At 41.5% G+C, this 23305-nt stretch overlaps 1 protein-coding gene and 1 long non-coding RNA gene across 2 annotated transcripts in view; one reads left to right on the top strand and one right to left on the bottom strand.

Moving 5' to 3' along the window:
- The window catches only part of LOC136014890 (uncharacterized), a 78277-nt gene extending 64409 nt beyond the window's left edge, over positions 1 to 13868 (bottom strand). Inside the window, exon 1 of the long non-coding RNA XR_010612915.1 lies at positions 13394 to 13868. This is a non-coding gene — a long non-coding RNA (uncharacterized LOC136014890). The remainder of the gene's footprint in view (positions 1 to 13393) is intronic.
- Positions 13212 to 23305, top strand: part of KCNK5 (potassium two pore domain channel subfamily K member 5) — a 36693-nt gene continuing 26599 nt past the window's right edge. The window contains exon 1 of the mRNA XM_065680029.1: positions 13212 to 13553. Within this exon, the coding sequence (XP_065536101.1) occupies positions 13368 to 13553 (186 nt within the window). The 5' untranslated portion in view covers positions 13212 to 13367. The remainder of the gene's footprint in view (positions 13554 to 23305) is intronic.

The following is a 23305-nucleotide window of genomic DNA, read 5'->3' as shown; positions in this document are numbered from 1 at the left end:
TCCTGATACTAATTTTTCTCTCATATGATTCTATGAAAAGACCCATACATTTCTTATATGGCTGGTTCTTGTGACAAGCCAGAAATCGAAGTAACCTCTCTTAAGTAACAACCCAGAGGCTTACAAACTACTTTTTAAAGCATATTTCAATTGTATCATTTTAATCATATGAATGTAAAGCATTGCAAAGCATCCAGTGCTTGGAACAGTTAAATGGATGGCCTGACAGATACAGCCTGTTCTAATATCTAAGGAGCAACTGAGTTCGGAAACTATTCCTAGGGCCTGTTCTAATATCTAAGGAGCAACTGAGTTCAGAAACTATTCCTAGGACATAATACAATCTGGGCTTCTCTGAGGGGAAACATTAGTATGCTTCTCCAAGTGAAACTGGTAAGTGTTCAGAAAGATGACAAATAAAAGATCTCAAAAATAACATTATACATGACAATGCATAACCTGACATCATGTTGGTCAGGTAAACCAGTGAGAAGGAAGGTGATAGAGAATATTTATTATCCAGCAGGAATAGGAAGTGAAATTCTCATCATGTTCCAGTCCTGATTGATTCCCTGGTCCTGTTCTTGCAGTCCTTTTCTTGCTTCCCTTTTCCTGCCTGCTTTTTCTTACTGTTTTTTTTTTCTTTTTCTTTAGTTTTATGACCTAGGGTAATTCACACGACTGTATCAGAGCTGCCTGTGCCAAATAATGAGTATGAGTTAATTTGGGGCCATTAGATAAAAGGTATAAAACCACTGCATTTCTATCATTACATTAATTCAAAGAGGTTATTTTTGGTGTGGTTTTTTGACAAATCCTGCTCTGTTTGCGCAGGGTAAAAGCCTTTTCAGCCCACAATCATTTTGTACTACTTCCAACTTGCTGAAATATATTCTGTCCACAGATAAAGACTTCCTAATGAATCCAGCCTGTTTTGAACTAAGAATGCTTGAGTTTATGATGTGGTTATCCGTACAAATGTGCAGACCTACATGGCTAAAGTTCACTGTTTTAAACAGTATATTTTCACATGTACTTGTCCCCAGCTTTCTTAAGAATATTATTTAAAGCATTTTAAACAAGGAAATTATTACAGCCACTGCACTCACAACTCATTTTTCTACATTTTTACCTTGAGTGGTATCTTACGCACACTATTCTATAATAAATATTCCATGACAGCAGAGATTAAATGAGTTGGCAACAGCAATGGGTCTACTCCAAAACTTCAGTTAACTTCAGCAAGTTCAAAGTGAAGCGCAGAGCAAAGAAACTCAGCCCTTTCTCAAGTCCTTTTTTTCGTGACTTCATGGGTTCCTCTCATTTTCTGTGATACAAGTTACTCCTCACCTGGGGCATTTTCAGGGTTCATGGTTCCTCTTGCTGGTTGAAGAGGCACTGTTAATCTCACTGCCTCTTCTTCCTTCAGGTGGCACCATGAGATTTCCTCTCCTCTTCCGCACTTCTGCATTTGCTTACACCCTTCTGAGAGCACAGGAAGCCACAGTTTCTGTGTTGGAATAGAAGTGCTTTTAAGCACTTTGGCTCTAAAATACAGGAACCCAAAGAATTTGTGTATTCTTTGACCTCCTTGTTATGTATTGTCTTTTTTTTTTTTCTTTTTTAATGTTTTAATATATGCTAATCCCCTGGCAATTTCGATGTTTTTCTAGGGAAAAGGGAACAACATTTGCTTTGTGAGGAAGCTACTAGGAGCTTAGTAACATGTATGGTAACAGATACTCATGAAAAGAGCCTCTCTTACCATAGCATGAACAAACTAATATTTCATCAATAAAATACAAGACACAGCTTTTTAGGAGATTAGAGATGGCGTTGGGCTGATCTGGTAAAAAGAAAATGATGGCTAAAAGGTTACAGCCATTTGGCAAGCCAAATAACATCTAAGAAATATATGAAATTTTTCCATTTTTAAAAGGAAAAGTCAATGCTGGTCAATATTCCTGTGGTTGTGAAGGCAGTGACATGATCCTTTGGTAAATGCCAAAAGGAGCCCTGCTGAGCCTGAAGCATTTTGAGTGAGATTCACTCTGTTGCTGCTCTTCTGCTGTACCCATCCCTCCTCATAGCAACTCTCAAGGTAAGAGCTGTTGCCAGCACTGTGGCTGCAGAGAGGAAGCACTCAAACCTGGATGTGGAGCAGGTGGAGAAGACCCCATGGATAGGCATTCAAAGCAAACTTGTTAAGCAGCACGAGTCTGCCAGCAGTGGCATGCCCTGTGCATCTCCTCCATGCATGATCTGACATGCTCAGTGTCAGATCACGTATAGGAGCTGAGAGGTGGGCATGCATTCTCAAGTGATGATTCCCTTCAACCTCCTCCCCTCTCATGTGATGCAACTATCTGGGAGCTTTACTATTCCAGACTTTTGACAGTTCAGAGGTCTGCAAAGGGTTGAGCCAGACTCGCTTTGTGTTAAGGAAGAAATATATCTGGGATGACAGAATAAAACCTGTCTGTATTTAAGACCTGGAGGATTTTAGAAGTATGGAAGGCTTGTATCCATCCACTGCATAAACAGGACTTCTTTTGACAGAAAAGACAGGTTCCTGTCTGGAATAACAGGAGAGGGAAAATCTGAAAGAATTAATGGACTGTTTGTTTTTCAGTGAGATAATTGTTGGTTTTTGCTTGTCCTACTCCAAGACACTGTTTTTGAAGAAACTTATTTGCTTTGGCAAGTGTGCTTGGGAGCCTTGACCCATGCATGCCATCACAGTCACCGTACTCAGCTGAGCTCTGTAACAGCAGGTTGGAAAGGCAGACCAATGCTCTGTGCAAGGTACTGTATATGACACAATGTTTTGTTAACTATCTCTCCATGTAGCAGACACTCAAGTGGGAACATTTCTGAATAGAAATTGCACTGTCCAAGCATGATCAAGGTACAGAGGCAGACCTCTCAAACAGGACAGAGTGGTAATATAGAAGCTTTCCCCTGCCAATAGTAGTCCCAACTTTCATTCTCTGTCTTCATAGTTCAGTAGGCACAAGGGCTTTGGTGGTCTTTTCTAGACTGAGAAGAAAAAATAAAGATCTCCACACTCAAATCATCTTTAGTTCTCTTTAATCAAAATTCTCCCATGTGCAGAAGTGTAACACAAGAGTCATCTCCTTTTTACAGCCAACCTGAGGATTAAGAAAAACTTGGTTGCCATATCCTGACCCTGCACACAGGGCTGAAATTCAGTATTGTGCTTTGCATAGTCCTTCTGTGAGAAAGTCAATACAGGAATAAAGCATACACTGGTATTGCCATTCTTATCGTATGTATCTGATTCCACTGTCTTCCCTGTTGGTCGGGCAAGCATTGGTATTACAGCAGAAGTAGGTTGTCCAGCTAGAAGATGAGCTAGCTGCAGGGTTGGCCGTAAAGAAGATCATAGAATCATAGAATCATAGAATGGTTAGGGTTGGAAAGGACCTCAAGATCATCTAGTTCCAACCCCCCTGCCATGGACAGGGACACCTCTCACTAAACCATCCAACACAAGGCTTCATCCAACCTGGCCTTGAACACTGCCAGGGATGGAGCACTCACAACCTCCCTGGGCAACCGATTCCAGTGTCTCACCACCCTAACAGGAAAGAAGTTCCTCCTTATATCCAATCTAAACTTCCCCTGTTTAAGTTTTAACCCATTACCCCTTGTCCTGTCACTACAGTCCCTGATGAAGAGTCCCTCCCCAGCATCCCTATAGGCCCCCTTCAGGTACTGGAAGGCTGCTATGAGGTCCCCACGCAGCCTTCTCTTCTCCAGGCTGAAAAGCCCCAACTTCCTCAGCCTGTCTTCATACGGGAGGTGCTCCAGTCCCCTGATCATCCTCGTGGCCCTCCTCTGGACTTGTTCCAGCAGTTCCATGTCCTTTTTATGTTGAGGACACCAGAACTGCACACAATACTCCAGGTGAGGTCTCACAAGAGCGGAGTAGAGGGGCAGGATCACCTCCTTCGACCTGCTGGTCACACTCCTTTTGATAATGTGAGAAGAAACAGAATATGTGAAACTCTCAGAGCAAAATGGGGATAAGGTGTGTGCCTGTTGTGTCCTCCACCCAACCAGATAAAAAAAGGCAATAAATCTTTCTAGTTTGGGGGACTTCTTAATACTGAGGACTTTACAGCTCAGCATTGTGAATGTGACTGTTTCAGCTGCAGGCTTTGCATGTCACAGGTGGCCTGTGCTGGTTTTGGTGGTTTTCCACATGTGTCTGAAAGACAATTTGTGAGTTCTGATATATTGCCTGGAAGTAGCCTCCCATGTGTAAGATAGTAGTGCTACAGAAAGATGCAACTTTTTGTGTTCTGCATTCCAGTTCACATGTAACCTCCCACTCTCATTTTTACCTACTTTACCAAAACATCATTTCGATACTTTTGAGAAATATAAATGTGCTGGGAGCGGAGAAAGTTCTACTGACATTTTCCCCTATGACTGTGTAATGTCTGCTTTTCTGAGGAACTGAGTTTAAAAGCTGGATCAGGTGTGCTGGAATCTCTTCTCCTACCCAGTCTGTTTAAAACCAGAAAAAATGGTGTAAATAGATTGACCAAAAAAGGCAGAGAACTGGATATGCAGCTTTGAAGTTAGTTCAAGAGAATCTCAGAGTCATTTTTTCCATTGTTATTTGAACGCCCTCATTACTGCATGGTACGGTGTATTCTTTGGGAAAGGAGTGCATATGGGGGAACAGATTGGACAGTGTTACAGTCTGAAGTTATTTGCTAGTCACTTTGCAATGTACAACTGAAAACATAATTCACTGCAGTGACTGAAAGATGCATACTGCTGCTGCATGCACTGGCAAACTGTTGAGCTGCTAGTAAGAGCTCTTCCTTATCACTGCACCTTGGCCCTGATGTGGAGTACTTGATGTGAAAAGCCTGTGTGGAACTGCAACAGTCACACATGGAAAAGACTTGTCTCCTTAGCAATGACAAATTGCACCTTTTATACTATTCAAGGAATTTTTATTCTCTCTCTCTTTCTCTCTCTGCCACCATGTGAAGGTGTTGAATCCTGCTATCCACACAGGACTGAAATCAGGCTTTACGTCTTAACCAAAATCAATGTAACAACGTTAGATTTCTGATATGGAGAACACCAGACTCAGAGGCAATCTCCACAAAGTGGAGACCAGAAGGAAAGAAGAGATTCAAACTGGATCTTTAGACTTGGGATGTCTCTTCAGAAACATATGAGTTTGCATCAAGATTAAATGAAGAAAAGACATTTTAGTTCAGTAACTCCAGATATGAAAGCTAATGTTTTTCTGGAAAATAAAGATGATAGCTGTAGTATCTGTTCATCATGTGGCCCTGTTGCCTACAACATATTTAGTGAAGGCCTCCAATGGCAGCCAGCTTGCACAGCCCTTCCTACAGGCTCCAGTGCCACCTCTTCTTATTTATAGTGACCAACTTACTGCTTTAGCAGCCTCTCCACTGTGTCTTGCCAGTGAATGACAACACCAGTTTGTCCTGCTCTTGTATACTAGTGACATTAGATATCAAATTCCCCTCTCTGCTTTACCTATGAGCCCCAGTAATGTCCTTCCCCCACTGCTCTGTTAACAAGAGCCAGATTTCCACACATTACCATAATAGATATTACAGTTGTAATCTTTCCATATTGCTCTCCAAGCATATTTAGATGCCGGTGTTGCAGCATGCCCTACAAGCAGTCCAACTATAAAGAAGAGCAAAGGAATTTAATCTCTCTAGATTTCATACGAGGCACTTGAACACTCTGACAGAGAGCTGCAAAATAACTCACTTCCCACTGCTGAGAATGATTATTTGTTAGTTAATGCATAATAGTGTAATGAGGGCCTTTCCTGGCATTAGAAAGAATTTTGAGGCAGGTCTTCAGCTCATACGTGCAGGTTTAATGATCTTGTCCCAGGTGCCTGTAAAAGGTTAATGTAGAGACAAGTCCAGAACTAAATGAGGCCTTGTTTATTAAGCAAGGCTGCTGTATTTGCACTAGAGAGTACAGCAGAGGAAAGACACTGCTAACATTTCTTTTATTCAGCTGGCTTAGACATTGCTTATTTGTCACATTTTAACAGTTCTGTGTCAATTACCAGTTCCTTTAGTCAAAATGAAAGTTGCGTTTTCATCTGTTTGTAATAGATACACATTGAAATAACATACAACACAGTTGACATCAACTGGCATGGTCTGGCCAGTTCTGTTAAGTGAAAGCAAAACAGTTTCTTCAACCCAGTTAAGGAAAATGATGTTTTTGTTAGGGCAGAGGTAGATGCCATGAGGTCTGTTGCAGACGTAGTACAATAACTTCAGCAAGGTAGCCCAAGCCTGGCCATGCGCTTCTGACACAATTGCAGTAATGCAAGACTTCTCTTGGAAGTGGGGGGAGAGCGGGAAGAAGGATGGGGAGTGTGTTTTCTGCTAGACATATTTCTGCACTGTAATATGGGTGGCAGTAATCAGATCTCTCTTATGAAAATTAAGGGCTTCAGGCTTCTTGGTATAGGGCCAGGGCAACCTTAAGCGGGGCAAAATGTTGCTGCTCCTCCTTTTCCTGTGAAAATTTCATCACAAATGACAATGATGCAAACTGCTTTACAGGATCACAGACACACCTCTGATTGTCACCGAATTGCAAAAGATCAGGGGTGAGAGTAGGGAGTGAAGCAAGGGTAGCAGATGAGGCAGACCTAAGAGCCAGGCTCCTCAGAGGGGGGAAACTGTTGTTACCAGTACCCCCAATCAGTGAGAGTTCTTGAGCAAAGCCCGCTGACCTGAGTAAGAGTTTGCAGATTGGTCCCATTATTTGCATATGCTTCTTTGTTCCAATGAAATCTTAAACACATGCAAGAAAAGCACTGAGTTTTCTCACCTGACTGAAGCAATGCCATCTGCAGAGTTCTCCCATCTCCTTACTAGTTCAATCTTTTAAAATAAATTAACTACTACATGTAGTTTTTATTTCCTTCTCCTCCCTTTTTGTTCTCTCTTTGGCAAAAGAAATAACTAATATTCAAAGGAAATGAGCTGTGAAACCTCTTACAGCCTGATAACCATTAGTTTCTATAACTCATGTTGGCAATGCAATATTCACTGGGGACCTCAGGCTGGCTTCAATGGTCCTCTTCAGTGAAAGAAGCAGCTAGGGATGTTCTCCTCTGTTTGGATGTCCTTAGAGAGCACTGTATCACTTCATCTTCATGGGGTCAGTGCTCCCTTCCCCATCCTTCTCTCCTCCCCACCAACTGCTCCACAGATTTTTGCAGATGTACCAGATCCCTAGGTTAGAGGTTGTTCTATTTGTATGCTATCTGCCGTCCCCTCAACTCTGATGCCTACCAGGCCTATCCCACACCTCACTGCTGGAAGCATTGTGAGTCTCACCTGAGTTACAAAGACTCCTCCATAAGCTCTTGAAGGAGAACTGCAACATGGGCCATTTGAACCTGCTCCCATTCACTCACTGCTTTTTCAGTTTGCCTGGACTTTGTTCCAGTTCTGAGGCCAACAGGCAGTTGAACAGAATAAAGACTAGAGTACTGCTGAGGTGCTACACAATATGAGGAAAACCTCCAGCATCTGATTTGCTTTACCACTTTAAGCATGGGCTATCTTGCAATTGACTGTGACACTCCACATACATCCTGGAAAAGCCACTGAGAGCCAAGAGCATGGTGCTCACCATGAGACCAGGACCAGTGTAAGTTATAACATGCAGGCAGCTTTTATGCTTATTAACAGTGACGACAGTCCAGCTGTCTAGAAGCGCTAAACTAGGTGGATTTTTTCCTGATGTTCTAACTTCATAATTTTTGTGCCAAGTTGCCTCCCTAGAATCATATCTGCTAGTGATCTGGATTTGCTTGCTACTTCTGCACTGGGTTTGGCATGTAGGAAGCACCACTGGAAGGCAACAAACACTGAAATTTAAGTTCCCTCCAAACCCTCTTAATATTCCTCCTAATAACGGTCTAGGAGGGTACAGACCATAAGTTAAAAAACATTAGCAGCATGCAAGCATTTCACTTGCAGACAGCAGTGGGTTTTATGGCTCAGACTTTGCCATCTTCTTTCCCAATATCACACATGATGAAAGAGGCAGCACAAAGGACCATGTGACAGGTGAAGGGGCTGTGGAGGTAGGCTATGCCAGGAACACTTGTTTTCTTACAAAACTCCTTTATTCATGGAAGGAAAAAGCACATGCGTAGAGACAGCATGGGACATGACCCAAGCACAAAAGCAACCAGTGTCCATAGAAAAAAACCTTTAAAATTCACACCCCTTCAATTGTATGTAGCCAACTCTCTTGCTCGTTACCCAATATTTTTTACCTCCATATAAGACCAACTTAACCTCACAAGCTGTTGCTGCAGGATTTGGAACAGGAGAATAAATTATAAGAATATGATTCCTTCTCAATGGTTTTAGGGTGTATAGCTGTCCTCGTTTATTATCCACAAGACTCTATTAACCCAAGAAGGGGAAAAAAAAAAAAGCCATCAACCCTCCCTCTGCTTTTCCTCTGCCAAAATTAATGTGGTGACTTTGTTTCTATAAAGGGAAGAGGTAGGTGGGAACATCTCTTCAGGGATGTTGACTTACAAAATGTGAACATTACATGCCACGCACGGAAGGGAGCTTGATGTGGATGTGGGAACTGCCTGGTCACACACAAGGTTCTCTGTGAACAACTTGGCATACAGCTACACAATCCAAGTGGGAGACAGGAGACGAACAGCTCCTTGAATTCTCCCCTGGAATATGCCCCTGTCACATTCAGGCAGAAGCAGTAACACTGGAGAAGACTTCTGCCCTTCATGACACAAGACTGGTAAAAGTTAATTTAAACTGGCTTGGGAAACAAGTCTCAAAGCAATGTGCAGACATTTATTCATATTAATGACACAAAACCAAGACTCAACAGTGATGTTTTACATAACCAAATAACAGATTGTTGCATTATTCACTGACTCTGTTACCATGGTGCTCAGCTAGCCTTGAGCGTACTATCTAGAAAGTAATGTGCTTCAGGTATCATGATGGTAAAACACAGGACCAACATTGTCCTAGATGGGTGTTCTTGTCTAGCTGTATGCTGAACTGTACAGATCACTGACATCGTCAGTGAGAAGGACTATCGTAAGCATTTGGTACTACCTGTGTTTGTCTACAAGACTGAGGCCATGGTGAAGCAGAAAGAGAAGGCCAGAGGTCTTTTTTGTAGAATATTTTGAAGGAAACTGGGTTTCATCATCATCCAGTGACTGCTGTGGATGGCTGAGGAAGGCAGTCACAGAAATACACAGAAAAAATGCTGAAATACCTGGGCTTCTTGATGAAGATATTTCTCTTGAATACTGCAGGTATCTCAGTGAAAAACAAATGATCCAAATGCATATTTTTCCTTGAACAGATTACAGCTATTCCACACAGGTATTGTACTCATCACCAGTTATTCATTAAGCAGCATGACTAATGTCTGTCATGTGGTGTTTGTTCACTCATTATCTGTCCATGGGTGAAGAAGTCTGGTGCAGTGGTATGCAGGTTGGTTTCTTTATTATTATTTAGTATGTGTTACTGTACATTCAGGGCACAAAACATGCTAAGTGTAAATACTTAGGTCAAGAATTGTGAACAATACCACAGAGAATTTTTGATCTACAAATATCTCATATTAAATTCTACATCATCCACAGACCGGCCTTATCCTTTCCATATACTGGACTGTACCAGAGAAGGCACACTGCTTGTCACAATAGCACACCCCTCAACTTACTTAAAACCATACATGGCTAGATGCATAGCACTTGAAAGCAATGTTGGAGGTGTCCAACTTTCAATGGATAGAGAAAAGTGAAAGATGCAGAGTTGACAGGCATTATTGAGAACAGAGACATCAACCAGGCAAAACCAGACTTCCAAGTGAAAAATGGCAGAGGCTTGAAGAGAAGGTCGTATTTCATACTCAGTACAACATGCAGTCTTTGCCACTACATGACAGGCTTCCTTTGCCCAAATAATGTCTTTTATTTGCTCTATCTAAAACATCTTCTGACTTTTATCCATTCATTTCAGGCTGTTCTAGGAAACATCTGTACAGCAAATGTGTCTTAGACATACAGCTTGGATGAAAGAGATTTCCTTTTGGGCCGGACAGCCTGAAATAATGACCTATGCAAATAATACAAATGATTGATACTTATGGTATTGCTTGCCACAGTGCTATCTGCTGATTCCCTCCTGATTTTTTAGTGAGATTTGCAAGCCTTTGAGTGAATAACCCCAGCCTTTTCATTAACTTAGCCAGCATGAAAAGCTGTGGGGCCTATGTGGCAGGTGCTGTGGGTTAACAATAGGGGTACTGTTTCATCCAAGGGAAACAGAGAGTAGAAAAGGGACATGAATAAAAGAATATAGAACCTTTTATGAGGTCAGGAGAGGCATTTTAGATCAGGAGGTGCAAAAAGAGGCCAGCTACAAAAAATATTCCTTCTTGCCACACTTACTTGGACAGCAGCATGAAATTATGCCTTGTAATTTGCTCTGCAAAAGACAAAGGACTCAAAGAGAAGTATCTAAATGCAAGAAGTTTGTTGATATTCAGAGGATCGCCTCTACTTGTGGGAGCTGTTGGCTACAGTTCCTAAGGGGATAGACTATTCCTCTGGATGGTCTTCCTTACCAGGCTCACCTCTTTGAAACTAAGAGAAACTCAAGGAGTCAGTCTAACAACAGCAATAACATTTCAACACAAGGAAAAATGGTATGTGATTTACAGGTTTGTTTGTTTTTAAACACTGACTGACTCAATTACTGACAGCACTAATTATCAGAATTGTGACTGGGAGTTTAGACTGGAAAGCAGAAATGTTGAAATGAAATTGCAAACAAACTTTTTATAAAATGCCTGGAACTGGTTTTGCTCTCATCTGTGCTTTATAATTGCAGTAGGTTCAGGGTCATTTGTGTCATTCCTTGTGCCTTTAAGATAGCGTTTCAGTGGTATAAATTGGCCTATAGAGACTCGGAGGCAGATGGAGAAGGGTATGGTTTCAAAATTTAATCAAATACCTTCCAGTTACAAAGCACAGATGTGTTACGGGGTCAGGATCACGCAGGTGTAATATTGCTATAATGTCTCAGGCTACTGCTGTTGCTGTTGGAATAATCTAACCATTTGCAGGTGACTCAGAAGAAGGTGCAAGAGCACCAAAAAGAAAATTATATCATAGTTTGCCTATGGGAACGGTTCTTCCTCAATTTCAGTCACTTGCCATAAGTATTTACATACCTTACAGTTTCTAAACTTTAATTTTAAATCAGCAAGCGAGGCAATGTAGCCAATGTGCAGAGGTCATGGGTCAAGTGATAACACCTGGGAATAATTTTACTGTGATAATTATGCATAATGAAATTCTTCTTTCCATTTTAATTAAGAGTTCTGCCTTACAACTGCATAAAACATCCTCTATTTTTGTCTTAGTAAAAAATGTTACTGTAGTTTCTCTAAGACACTTGTTATTTTAAAAATGTTTCTTATGATGCTTTCTATTTGATCCCTCCTCTAGCACATATATATGACTTTTTTGTTTGCTTCTTTGGTTAGTTTTTTGTTACTATTACAGTTTGGCAATCCTTTCCTTAATGTTTCCTTTACACAACTGGGGAATCCCATGCAAAGACAGTGATGCTGATCAGGTAACATGCTTGTGGATTTTGTTGTTTCTCCAGTCCTGTTTATAGGCTGCTGATCTATTTTCACTGAGCAGTAGACGTTTTAGTTGGAAGGACTGCTTAGGGGTCATGTAATTTTCTGTGGGTAGTCTCACACAAGAGTATCCACTGTGCATGTTTCAAAATTTTACAGATAGGTATCTCTGGATACCTCCTAACCAAGGCACATTCCTTTGCCTTCCGCATGCACTCCTTTTTGTTTTCTCATACTCTGCTGTGTATTTTCTACATACTTTCTTCCTCTTTCCCATTCTGCTCTAGTCTCCTTTCTCCTGTTTCAATTATGTCTGCGTGAGAAATTTCATCTGGCTCCTTTCAGCTTCTTGGTGTGCGGACACCAGTTGACATACCTATACATCCTTAAATCCTTCGTGTTAATGCAGTTGATTATGGACAACTCTATTTTTTAGTATCTTCTTCCTGTTGGGGGTTGTGTGTATATGTCTGGAGAAGGCAGGAAAAAAGCTATCTCCACAAAAGCAGTGTCTATATGATGAACGATAAAGCACTTTGCCAGGGTGCAAAACACACCGCTGTATCTTATCCTCCCACTGACTCGCTCTTCCCCTGACTCATTTAACCCTATTTCCAGCCCCATCTATTCCAAACAGTTGTGTTGCCTTCATTCTGCTTCGAAGCGTGAACATAGAGAAGCGTGCACTTCTGCACTGGTGTAAGCAGCAACTCCTAGGACAGGCTTCATGAACGGGGTGAGCTTCAACGCAGCTTCAGCCCAGATGGGGTTTTGAGCATCCTGTGGAAACTAGCTAGCCAGTGTTTCTCCTTTGCTCCCAAACCCGCGCACAGGCATGCATAGTAGCATTTATTGAAAGCACAAAATGCATGAAAGGGATACTCAGTGCCTGCTGTGAAGGATCTGTAACACACACTTGTGGAAATCTCGGGGATAGGGGAAACCAGCCAACAGCCCCTCTTTTCCTCCTCAGAGCTCTTGCTTGCCTGCCCCCTCTGCTTTGCCACCGCTCTCCTTTCATAGCGTTCCAGCGTCGAAAACGAGAAATTCCACTGAACCTGGCAGCACGAGGGAGCGGAGGGACGTCAACCCCTCTCGCTTAAGGCAAAACAGGGAGCGCGAAGCACGGCTCCGTGCGCAGGGACCACCCGCTCAGGGGAAGGCGCCGGGGTCGGGCTCACCTCAGCGGCCGCCACACACTCTCCCCACGGCAGGGCGGGCAGAGCGGAGGTCGCGACCCCGCTCCACTCCCTGCAGGCGGACCCCCGCCGGCCCCAGCCGCCCCTTATCGCAGCCGTGGGGCGGGGCCAGCCTCTGGCGGGTGCCGGGGCGCCCCGCTGGCCTTTCCCCCGGCGGCAGCCTCGCATGCGCGTGCGGATAGGGGGAGGAAGCGGGAGAGCACGAAATTCAAATTGGTGCTGGGGAGGGAGGGGAGAAAACAAGGGGGAGCGGAGGAGGGAGGAGGAGAGAGAGTGGGAGGGGAGTGTGGAAGACTGAGGGAACGCGGCAGAGGCTGGGAGAGGCAGCACGGCGGACGGCGAGGGGAGTCGGAGCTGTCAGGGGAAGGACAGGGCGGCTTCGGGCACCTACGGCCGCAGCGCGGGGCAGCCGCCCCAGCCCGCCCTCCCGCAGGCACCATGGTGGACAGGGGCCCCTTACTGACCTCGGCCATCATCTTCTACCTGTCCATCGGGGCGGCGATCTTCGAGGTGCTGGAAGAGCCGCACTGGCGCTCGGCTACCGACGACTACAAGCGGCAGAAGACGGAGCTGCTCAAGCAGTTCCCTTGCCTGGGCCAAGAGGGGCTGGACAAGATCCTGCAGGTACAGCGGACGCCGCCGGGGCCGGGCCCGGGGGGTGAGGGGCGGCAGCAGCAGGTGCTGCCGGGCGCCTCGGAGCGGAAAATACTGCGCCTTGGTGGGGCGGACGGGAGGGAGGGGAGCTGCGGGCTGCAGGGCAGGACGGCTCCCTGGGAGCACCCCACTGTAGCTGCGTCCCCACAAAGATCGGTGCCTAAAAGCTGCCCCTCTAGCGGGAGAGCGAGGAAATCTCTTAATTATTCGTAACTACTTAATGATAGAGTGATTAAATGGGTCCGCGTTTCCTCCTCTTCCTCCGAGAAGTGGTGAAGGCGGCCGGGGTTGATTTCAGTTTTTGCTGGCTGGTCCTGGGGCTGGAGGAGCGGGCTCACGCACGCAGTGTGCTCCCGCAACGCCTCCGGTAGCCGTGAATGCAGCTCTTGTTTTAGCACATGGGGTGGTTTCTTCTGCCTCAATGGGTCTTGTGTTACGAGGTGAAGCCAGGCGTCTTGATCCTGTTCTGTTTGGTCTGATGTCCTTCCCCTTATCTCTTTTTTTTTTTTTTTTCTAATTTTCATATTAAATAGTGAAAACCTGCCTGGGGATTGGGTGCGGGTCCCGAGGTCAGCCGGGGTTATCGGCTTGCGTGGAGGGATGCTCACAACTCTCGTGCGGTGGTTATTCTGATTTCAGGAGAATGACTTTCTTCCAAGCCATAAGGAGTTGATAATCGTCCTATCTTGCTCATCTGGCAGAATACTTCTTCAAAACTAATCATTAATCAATAGCGTGTATTAAATCATAGAGCAGTATAAACTTGGTTAGTGTCTCCTTATGGATGTGGCATCCATCAAAATGTGGTGAGCCATAAAAAAACAGTTTGCCCAGATATGTGGGGCTCCAGTGGTGAGAATGAGTAATTTGGGACTTTAATCCAGAGATGTTTATATTGACTGGTCATTGTGTTTTGGATTTCTTTTAAATTATTATTTTATATTTAAAGTCACTAAGTCTACTAAAATGCTAAAATACGGAAGACTGAGGAAATGGCTCATTAGTTGTATTGGTGTAATCAATACTGTGAAAGCTTAGAAGAGTTCTTGATCCTAAAAGTTTGTGGTTTAAATTCTCTTTCTTAATTTGGTGGCTACATTCTGTCTGTTCCAGATAGCAGAGCTTTCTGGTGGCATTGTTCTTCCTGTTACCATCTTAGTACCCTCTTAAATATGTTTTCATGGTATAGAGTAGAATAGCTAGATACATAGCTTGAGATTATAAAGGGATGTTGGAAAATGAAACATGCTGGGTTTTTTGAACATGATTTTCCTGGAATCTTGCTGAAATCTTATTCTAGGTTATATCCCAAACCTGTTCTCATATCCTTAAGAAAAGACCCTTGTTTGGATTGGGGTGTGTGTTAACCCTGGCATGTTTAACTTTTTGCAGACAAAATGTAAATCTGGATTCTGGCTGAAATTAGGATGAAATTCATACTAGTATGAGAGGATCATTAGTTGTTTTGTTTTCCTGCGATCCTTATCACAATTAATCCTGAAGTGGCAGAAAGATTTTTCTGAAAACTTCACTTTCTGTTTTCTTCCAGACTTGTAGTTTTGTTCCTGTTCTTATTCAACTTTTATATGAGAAGTGATTGAAAGAGAGGCGAGTGGCATTTCTTATAGAGGAGGATGGCAAGGTGAAATCTAGCCCAGCTGAAGCTACCTGGGATGGGGGAAATCATGTAAAGACATCAGGATTTCATCCTGTGAGAACTCTAAAGTATTTCAGAAAAAGTCTTTGTAGTTGTCCATCCTCAACCACTATCTATGCTGCTTCTGTCGGGTTCTGCTGAATCTTTAGCACATTGCTAACACATGTTCTCTTTTGGCAAGTCCCAATGATCCTGGTCTCATATTAAACCTCCAAATACATCTAGAATGCTGTAGGTTTGAAAATGTGCATCCCCATCCCCACCTCTGTTTTGCTCCTGTGAACCTCTTTAGCCTCTTCCATTGACTACTCAAACTTATTGTTAAGATTTTTAATTATTTGACTCATTTCTCTGTACTTGTCTCTTTAAATTTATTTTTAAATTACATTTAGTCTTTATTTTAAAGCTTTTTCTCTCAGTCTGTTTGTGATCCGTGCTGACACGTGCGTTTTCAGAGCCACATTGACCTTTGCTATTACTTTACTGATACTCTCTTTAATATCCCCATTTAAAACACACTGGACAAAGATCTACAAATATCACTAACTGTAGAACTTAAAATGGTTGTTGGTAGAACGCAAGGGTGCTAAGAAATGTTGTGTTAGCAATAACAATTCTGTTTCCAGAAGCAGCCTGAAAGGTGACAAGGACTGAGTTATTCAGTTATTGAGTTATTGCCATTTTTCCCCGTTCAGGTTAGCTTGTGTATTCATCTGAGCCTAATATGAGCTGTAAGTGCAATGGGATCTCTTGTGGAATGGCTACAAAGACCTGCAGTGTCATCTTAACCACTTAAAAAATAAGTGGGTTACTGGCACAGATTCTCAATTAATGTGCAAAACTAGTATCTTTGTACCAACAGTTCAAGTAATTTATAAAGTGGGTCAATTTTATAAATTAGGTCAAATACTGTCTAGAGTTTGTATTTTGTAATAAAGATTTCATAACACTTTACAGTAGAAATGCACTCCAATAAATGTTTATCAAAACGTGTTTAGTACGCTTTCAGAAAACTCGCATGCTGAGCATGATAGGATATGCTAAAAAGAAAGCCCTTTTCCCGAGTCCTGAGAAATGCCTAAAAATAAACTTGTTAAAAACAGCTTTTAGAAAGTCTCTTATGTGAAGAATCCATTTGCTTTTGATTATTTTAAGTACCATATTAGTTATTATTAGTATAAGTAGTAGAGAAAGCACTTAAACTCTTCTTGCAGTAATGCTATGTAGACCCTGATTTTAAAGATGACTTACTCTGGATGGTGTATAGGATAGCTGCTGCCTGCCCATGGTCTTCCAGATAAAGCTGATTTCTTAAGTGAAAATGTGGCTGAGATGCTTCCCATGACCATTTATGCAGGCCTCCAAAGCCACTCAGCCACAACCATGTGTTGGCACAAGGAACTATGTAATCTCACTAAGTACAATTACCTTGGAACAAAATATGACACTGGAATATCTACAGAAATAAGCATTTTTAATAGTAATGTAACTGCCATATATATTGGCATTGTGGACATTTTTAATAGTAATGTAACTGCCATATATATTGGCATAGTGTAGTATCTCTGTCTTGATAAAAGTCTATGGCTTGTCCTTGCTTCTTGCTGCTGTGGGACAGAGCCCTAGGACTCTTTAGGAAGAGAGGGAGAAGGCGAAGATCTACAGCGATGACAACTTTGCCTGCCCTGTTGTACGAATGAGGTTTGGAGAGTAAAGCAAATGTTAAGGCAGTTCAGTCATTTCACTCTTCACCAGTTCCTTACTTTTACTCTTTATTACTCCATCCTGATTGTGAAACATCAGTTTAATGATGAAGGAGCTATTCATGCAGGGAGGAGCCCTCTTGACCTTCATGTTACTGTTCACATGAGCAAAGGTTAGCTAACACTTGGCCACATCTTATTTACTTGGAAATCCCTTTTACTGGCCCACCAGAGTCATCAAAACCTCAAATACTTCTTATTGATGATAAGCATCAAGAGTGATGAAAAGAAAGTGAAGAATCTGAGTGAAAATGGCTACTTTGAAACAGAGCAATAAAACAAAAAGAGAAATTGTTGGCTCCATTTAGGAGACAAACATACTGGGTATGAGAACAAAAAATTGAGGTCTTTATTTGGAAAGCATACAAGACTCTAAACAGGCCTCAGAGAGAACTTTAGAAACCTAAATGTTTAGATTTAAAGCCCAGTGCTGTGAACAAACATTTAGAAGACTTTTAAGGAAAGCTTCTCCTGGGATATACATGGCACACAGGACATTTATGCTAAAGGAAGTAACAGTCAAGTGGCTTAATAGTAATTTTTCCCCTTTGTTTTTTTACATCAGGATGTCTTCTTTAATCACAAATATCAACAGGTGCATTTACAGGATTTTGGTTTGTGTTTGAAGATGCCGAAGTTTGCTTCTAGACTTGTTTGTACTTGGAATTTGTCAATTATATTATGAAACTTTAATAATATTCTCTGATTCTGAGCACTTTTTCCCCATAATGCTTTACTTATAAGCTGCTACTTCAAGGTTTGAATCTTTATGCAATACTCTTAGGAGAGTCTGCAAGCTATAGTTTTCTTAAAAACGTGAGCCAGGTTTTAAACTATTTTTTGTTCAACATTTAATAAAAAAATTATGGCTTTTGATTATGCTTTGTAACATTTTTTTTTTCCCAGTGTAAAGTTAAGATGAACAAATTTTTCATAATCTTTCCCTTTCCACATGTTCTTCAGGAGATTCTAAAGTACTAGGCTTTGTTTGTTTGGTCTTTAACTTCCTGATCCATTCCATCTAGGGTATTCCTTTGTCGGAATGACAGATAACCTGTGTCTTTCAAGACTAAGACTTTTGTATGGACTTAATGGAGTAAAGCTGAGCATCTATCAGAGGTGGACAAGTGGCTGCCAATGGAAAATGTTTGACTGAAGAGTTGTTAACTATATTTAGTACATCTTGTATAAATCTTTGAGGTACAAATTAAGGCTTATGCCTGAGAAATAGGTATTGCTAGATTTGTCAAACATATATCTTTAATTATGCACCTACAAATTTCAGAAGGGATGAACTGAGATGAAAAATGTAGGACCACCGTCCACAGTTCTCTGTGACATCTCAGACTGTCTTATGGATATTGCCACTGCAGCATTAGGAGAAGAAAACGGAGGACAGGCAGTACTATGTTATACCACAACTTTTGCCTGTGTGCTTCTACATGCAAACTCAAATGTAAGCAGGCATTCTTTTCTGTGTGTGGGTTTTTTTGTGGGTTTGTTGTGTTTTTTTTTTTTTTCTTCCTGTTTAACCATTAAATTGTTTAAACTTTCTTGGGACATAGTTAAACAAAGCTGATAATGCATACAGTGCAACCCTCTCTGCTGATGGAGCAATAGTATTTGATCAGAAGTTTTCCTGCAAAAGAAAGCCTATGGGCTTTCCCTTTTTCCTGCAACGTACTTAATCCTTGAGTGCTTGTAATATGTTGTCTTGTTACTTTAGGACAGAACATTTGTATTACCTGACATGTTACCTTCTGCTACTAGGTGTTTTCTGGCAAGCTCTGCTTTAGAGGCAATGGCATGCAAGAAGATTTGCAGGTTATCAACAGCTTGTTGTCCTGAAAAGTCTTGGAACTCCTGCTTTGCTTCATAGTGTGTTTATGGTTATTGCAAGATGTCTTCTACTGCTAGTGAAGGTACAGTGCAACGATGACTTTGTGCAGATTTCCTTCTTAAAAAACAAATTGTGTTTAATTAGTATTAATAGCAAAACAACAATTTATTGTTTTGCTTTTCTCTGAATGCCATTGCCATTCAGAGCAATCGCATTTCACTCCAGTACTCCACGTAGATGTCAACATAGTAACATAGAAGCAGAAACAGGCTGGATTGTAAGTGACATAGGATAGTCTGATTAGCAGGAGAGCATGTGAGAATAATTCTTTTGTGCTTTGATGCTGTAGACCCGCTGATCACAGTGCCTGTATTTGCAGGGATATTTTTTTTTTTTTTGACTCTTTATGATCCTATGGATTGAATGCCTATGAGCAAGTAATTAAATTTCTTCTAAAGTTTTGTTTAGTCGAAAATCAGTTCAGCTCATAAGCTCTAAGCCTCTCTGTAGTGTGAAACAAAACATGGTAATGGGACAACTGGAAGAGTTGCGCTCTTCCTCTAAATTAAAACCCCACCTGAAGCTTTCCACATTGCTACTGACATTCTCAAGAGAAGCATGCTTAGATGCAGATTGAGCCCTAAATTGTGGTATGCAATAGACACTGCAGTTTTACTAGCTCTATTTATTGAAGGGATGGCTTAGGCTTGAAGGCATAACTTCATTTTCCTTTATTTTTGTCCTCATTCTGGTTCAGGTTCCTCAACAGCACTGCTGGTTTTAGTTACTAGATCTTTTCTTTAAAACACCAAGTTCTTTAGCAGGGAATTTCAGACTGGCAGTTTTTTGTGTCCACCCATGTTATTTTATTATGTCTTTATGTTAGTGCTCTTAGATATTACTGTGTTAGTTATGTACTTACCAACATTTTAATTGCAGGCAGGAGAGATGCCTCCTAGGCATGCCTTGCCCTAGCAGCTCTATTTACAGTCAAATCAGTAAGGAAGTTATAATATTTTTTTTCCATTGTGTTGTGTGAACTCCAGTGGATCAAAGGCACCATTAGGTGCAAAGTAGCTGCTGAAATGTTTTACACTCATGGCTCATACACCGTTCTAAGAGAAAGAAACATGAATGATGAGAAGGGAATTAGAAACTAATAATAGGTTGTATATGATAGCCTCTGAATCTGAAATCAAGTTCCTTTTCTTACAATAGGTCTATCTGTAGTTTTTCTTGTGATGGACCTGTCTTGTTAACTCCTGTTTTGGGATCAATAGCTATAGATCAGCCCATATGTAGGACTATATTTCTGCCTTAGTGAAAGGTAGACATGGATCGTGATTAAGCAAACTGGCAAATACTAAATTGACCTTGTTCTGTGCTGGCATCTTACAAATATTGTGTAAGGAGGTTCCAACTGCTGAGAAACAAAACCTAGATCTGTGTGTCTCTGAGGCTGCAACAGGTGCAAAAAAGTCCCAGTTGGACCTATCACAGGTCTCTGAACTCTGATCCTTCTCAACAACAAAGATGACAGTTATTTAACAATATTTTGGCTTTAAGTAATGAGATTGTCCGATAATGACAGCAAATGGGTGATGGCTAATGGAACTTGAAGATAATTCTGTAAATGATTGTGAAGGTCCTGAGGTAGAAAACATAGGTACGGTACAGTATTCTTGGTGACTTGGTTGAAATACCAAATTCATCAGTGATGACTTCTGTATGTTGCCTCCAAATGTTACCTGCATTTGTGTAGCCTATGCAAGTGCTCATATTGCTGCTCTTTTTTACTCCCAGCCCACTGAAAGGAGCATAAAAGCTTTGGAGGAAAGTTGCTTAAGAGTCATGCGTGATCTGTAATTAGAGAAACAGCAGCTGTAAGTATTTTTATCTGGCCTATGAGGGAAATGAGGCTGATGAGCCTCTTCCAGGCACCAAAGAAGCAGGAGAGGTGTTTGGAGCTGTATAAAAAAAGAAAGGGTCTAACCAAGCTCACTGGTGGCACTGACTTCTCCCTTGGTTTTTCTTGCATCAGTCTGACTGGAACCCTCAACCTACTGCATGCTTAGCTGTTACAGCTGCTGCTAACCAGCTTCACAGACTGTAATGCAGATATATTGGAATCAAGCTAAATAGTTGAACTATGATAACTTGCCAGTTGAGTTAGAATTTCCACCTTCAGGCTGTGGTGTGTACATGACTGTAGAATGACAGGGCAGCTCTGTAATCAATGCTTGCCTTGTTGGCATGAGGGGTTTTGGAGCGCACTGGAATTCGTGCTTAGAAAAATTACTCTTTCTTATAGCTATCAGTGCACTCTGAAAGCTTTTTACCTGTGTCACTAATAATTTGCCCCTTTAAAATAATACTTGCATTTTTCAGAGTTAAATTTTGGGGAGTTTTAGAGAAGAAGGCAAGAGAAAGGAGAAGAATGAAAAACTTTGAAGTTGCTTCTGTTGTAGCTACTGGGTTTTCTGCTACCTTTATTGTGTCTCTACATGATTTGTTATAGTAATACTAGATTTTCAAGGTAGTATCATAGCTGGATTGTGACTGTAGGATAACTGCTTTTTATGAAGTGCAACATAGTCTCTGCAGGGTCCTAAAGCTGTCAACTTGATTAATGAAATGAGCATAGATGTCTTTATTGTATGCTTAAAAGCAGGAAAATATAGTCCACACTCTGAGCATGCCTTGGCTTTATTTTCATGTGTTTTAAGAATGCTTGTTCATCTCTGCTACAATTAGGACAGTAGGTTATTTGAACAAATGTCCCCACATCTGGCCGCATGTTGTTTCCTAGTAGAGAAACACTTCAATAAAGTAGTTTCACACTAGGCATTGACTAGGTGCTTTCAGCTGAGTTTTGTGCATCTTAAGAAAAGCATCTCACTTCTTTAAGGTAACTGCAGCTTTTCTGTGGTTTTGGTGACTGACCTTCTTATATGCTGAGCAGCTTTTAATCTTGCGGGTTCTGTACTTAGCAGTGTGCAAGTGCTTCCTCTGTCTCAGCTTCTAAGAAGGTAATAGATGCCTGCTGAATCCTTAGAAGTGTCAGTTGCAGGAAATCCAGGCTAGGAAGGAGAAGAGTGTAACAAATAGAAGACAGCAGCTATAGTGTTCCTGCCATCTGATCCCTCTTCCCTTTCATACAATAGCAAGAAGATAACAGAGTGGTTATACATCCTCATACATCCTCAGGGGTGGGATGGTTAAGACGTGACAAAGCAGTCTGTTAATTACCTGCCACATGTCAGTGCTGTAAATTACTCTTTGCCTTAACTTGACTCGTGTTAAATGTTTAGGAGTGGCCTGCAAATATACGGGAAACTTTATGAATCTGGAAGTGTGCACAGTTTGATAATCTTAAAGTTGACAGGATTTTCAGTTTACTAAACTTGCTTTTTCAGTTATTCAAAACACTGTCTACAGGACATATGCAATGGCTTGTTTGCCATCAGATTTTGCCCAGGGACTAAATGTGATACAGGACTGAAAAGAAGAATTATTGAAGCAGTATCTGCTCTGCTTTTTGTGAAATTTATTGATCAGAAGCTCTCTTGGGAAGAAAGCCTCTTCTGTGTACTTCGTAATATGCTACAGAACATTATAAAATAGCAGAAGATCATATTCCAGTGTAGCATGTTGTGTGTATTTAGTTTTTAATGTTATACAATCCCTGTAAAAATAGGAGTGTGTGTATGCTGACACAACCGTATTTACAAATAATCTAATGCATAGCTGTTCTTACCAGCAAACTGATGCTATTGCCAGTTTAATTCACTCACCCTGCAGAAGAAACAAGATAAACTAGGCAAATTATTATGTTATTTATTTGAAAATATTTGTCCAGAGCAGCCTTCTCTTCTTCCCCAATCCTTCTCAGAGATCAGTTTTGAGCTAATCTAGTGTTGCAGGTATTTATAGTAACACAAAATAATTTGCTTCAGGTTAAGCCCTGGATAAAGATAAATACATAGTAATGAAAATCTTGAAGCAAATAGTGTTTCTGTGTCAGATTTTTCCCCCTTGTTGCTCCTCTTAACATAAACTAATCACCTTGCCATCATACAAAGCATCCTGTCCATGTTGACATTGGAAGCCTGCCTTGCCTTGCCTCTTCCTCCTGCTGTCTGATGGACTAATACAGGGAGAGAGACTAGATTGAGGTTATGTAAAGTTTTTGGTTGACCCCACAAACTTTTTGTTTGTTTGGCTTAGCAAAGTGAGTTAGTAAAAGTTCTACCCCAAAGTTCATAGCCAACAACGTGACTCTGTCTTGCTCCTGCTCTGTAGTTCAAAAGTCTACTGCTCCACCCAAGTCTGATCACTTTCAGTTTTGTTTTATTAATTTGGTGCTGCTGTTTTAGCAGCACCTGCTCACTTCCCCGACCCCCCTTTTTTTTTCCTCTTTTTTTCACTTGTGCAGCCAGTCCACTTTGTCAGCAACATCTAG

This window comes from Lathamus discolor, chromosome 5 (genome assembly GCF_037157495.1).
Source record: "Lathamus discolor isolate bLatDis1 chromosome 5, bLatDis1.hap1, whole genome shotgun sequence".
Lineage (NCBI taxonomy): Eukaryota > Metazoa > Chordata > Aves > Psittaciformes > Psittacidae > Lathamus > Lathamus discolor.
Note: the sequence above shows the minus strand (reverse complement) of the source record. Positions and strands in the feature narration are given on the sequence as shown.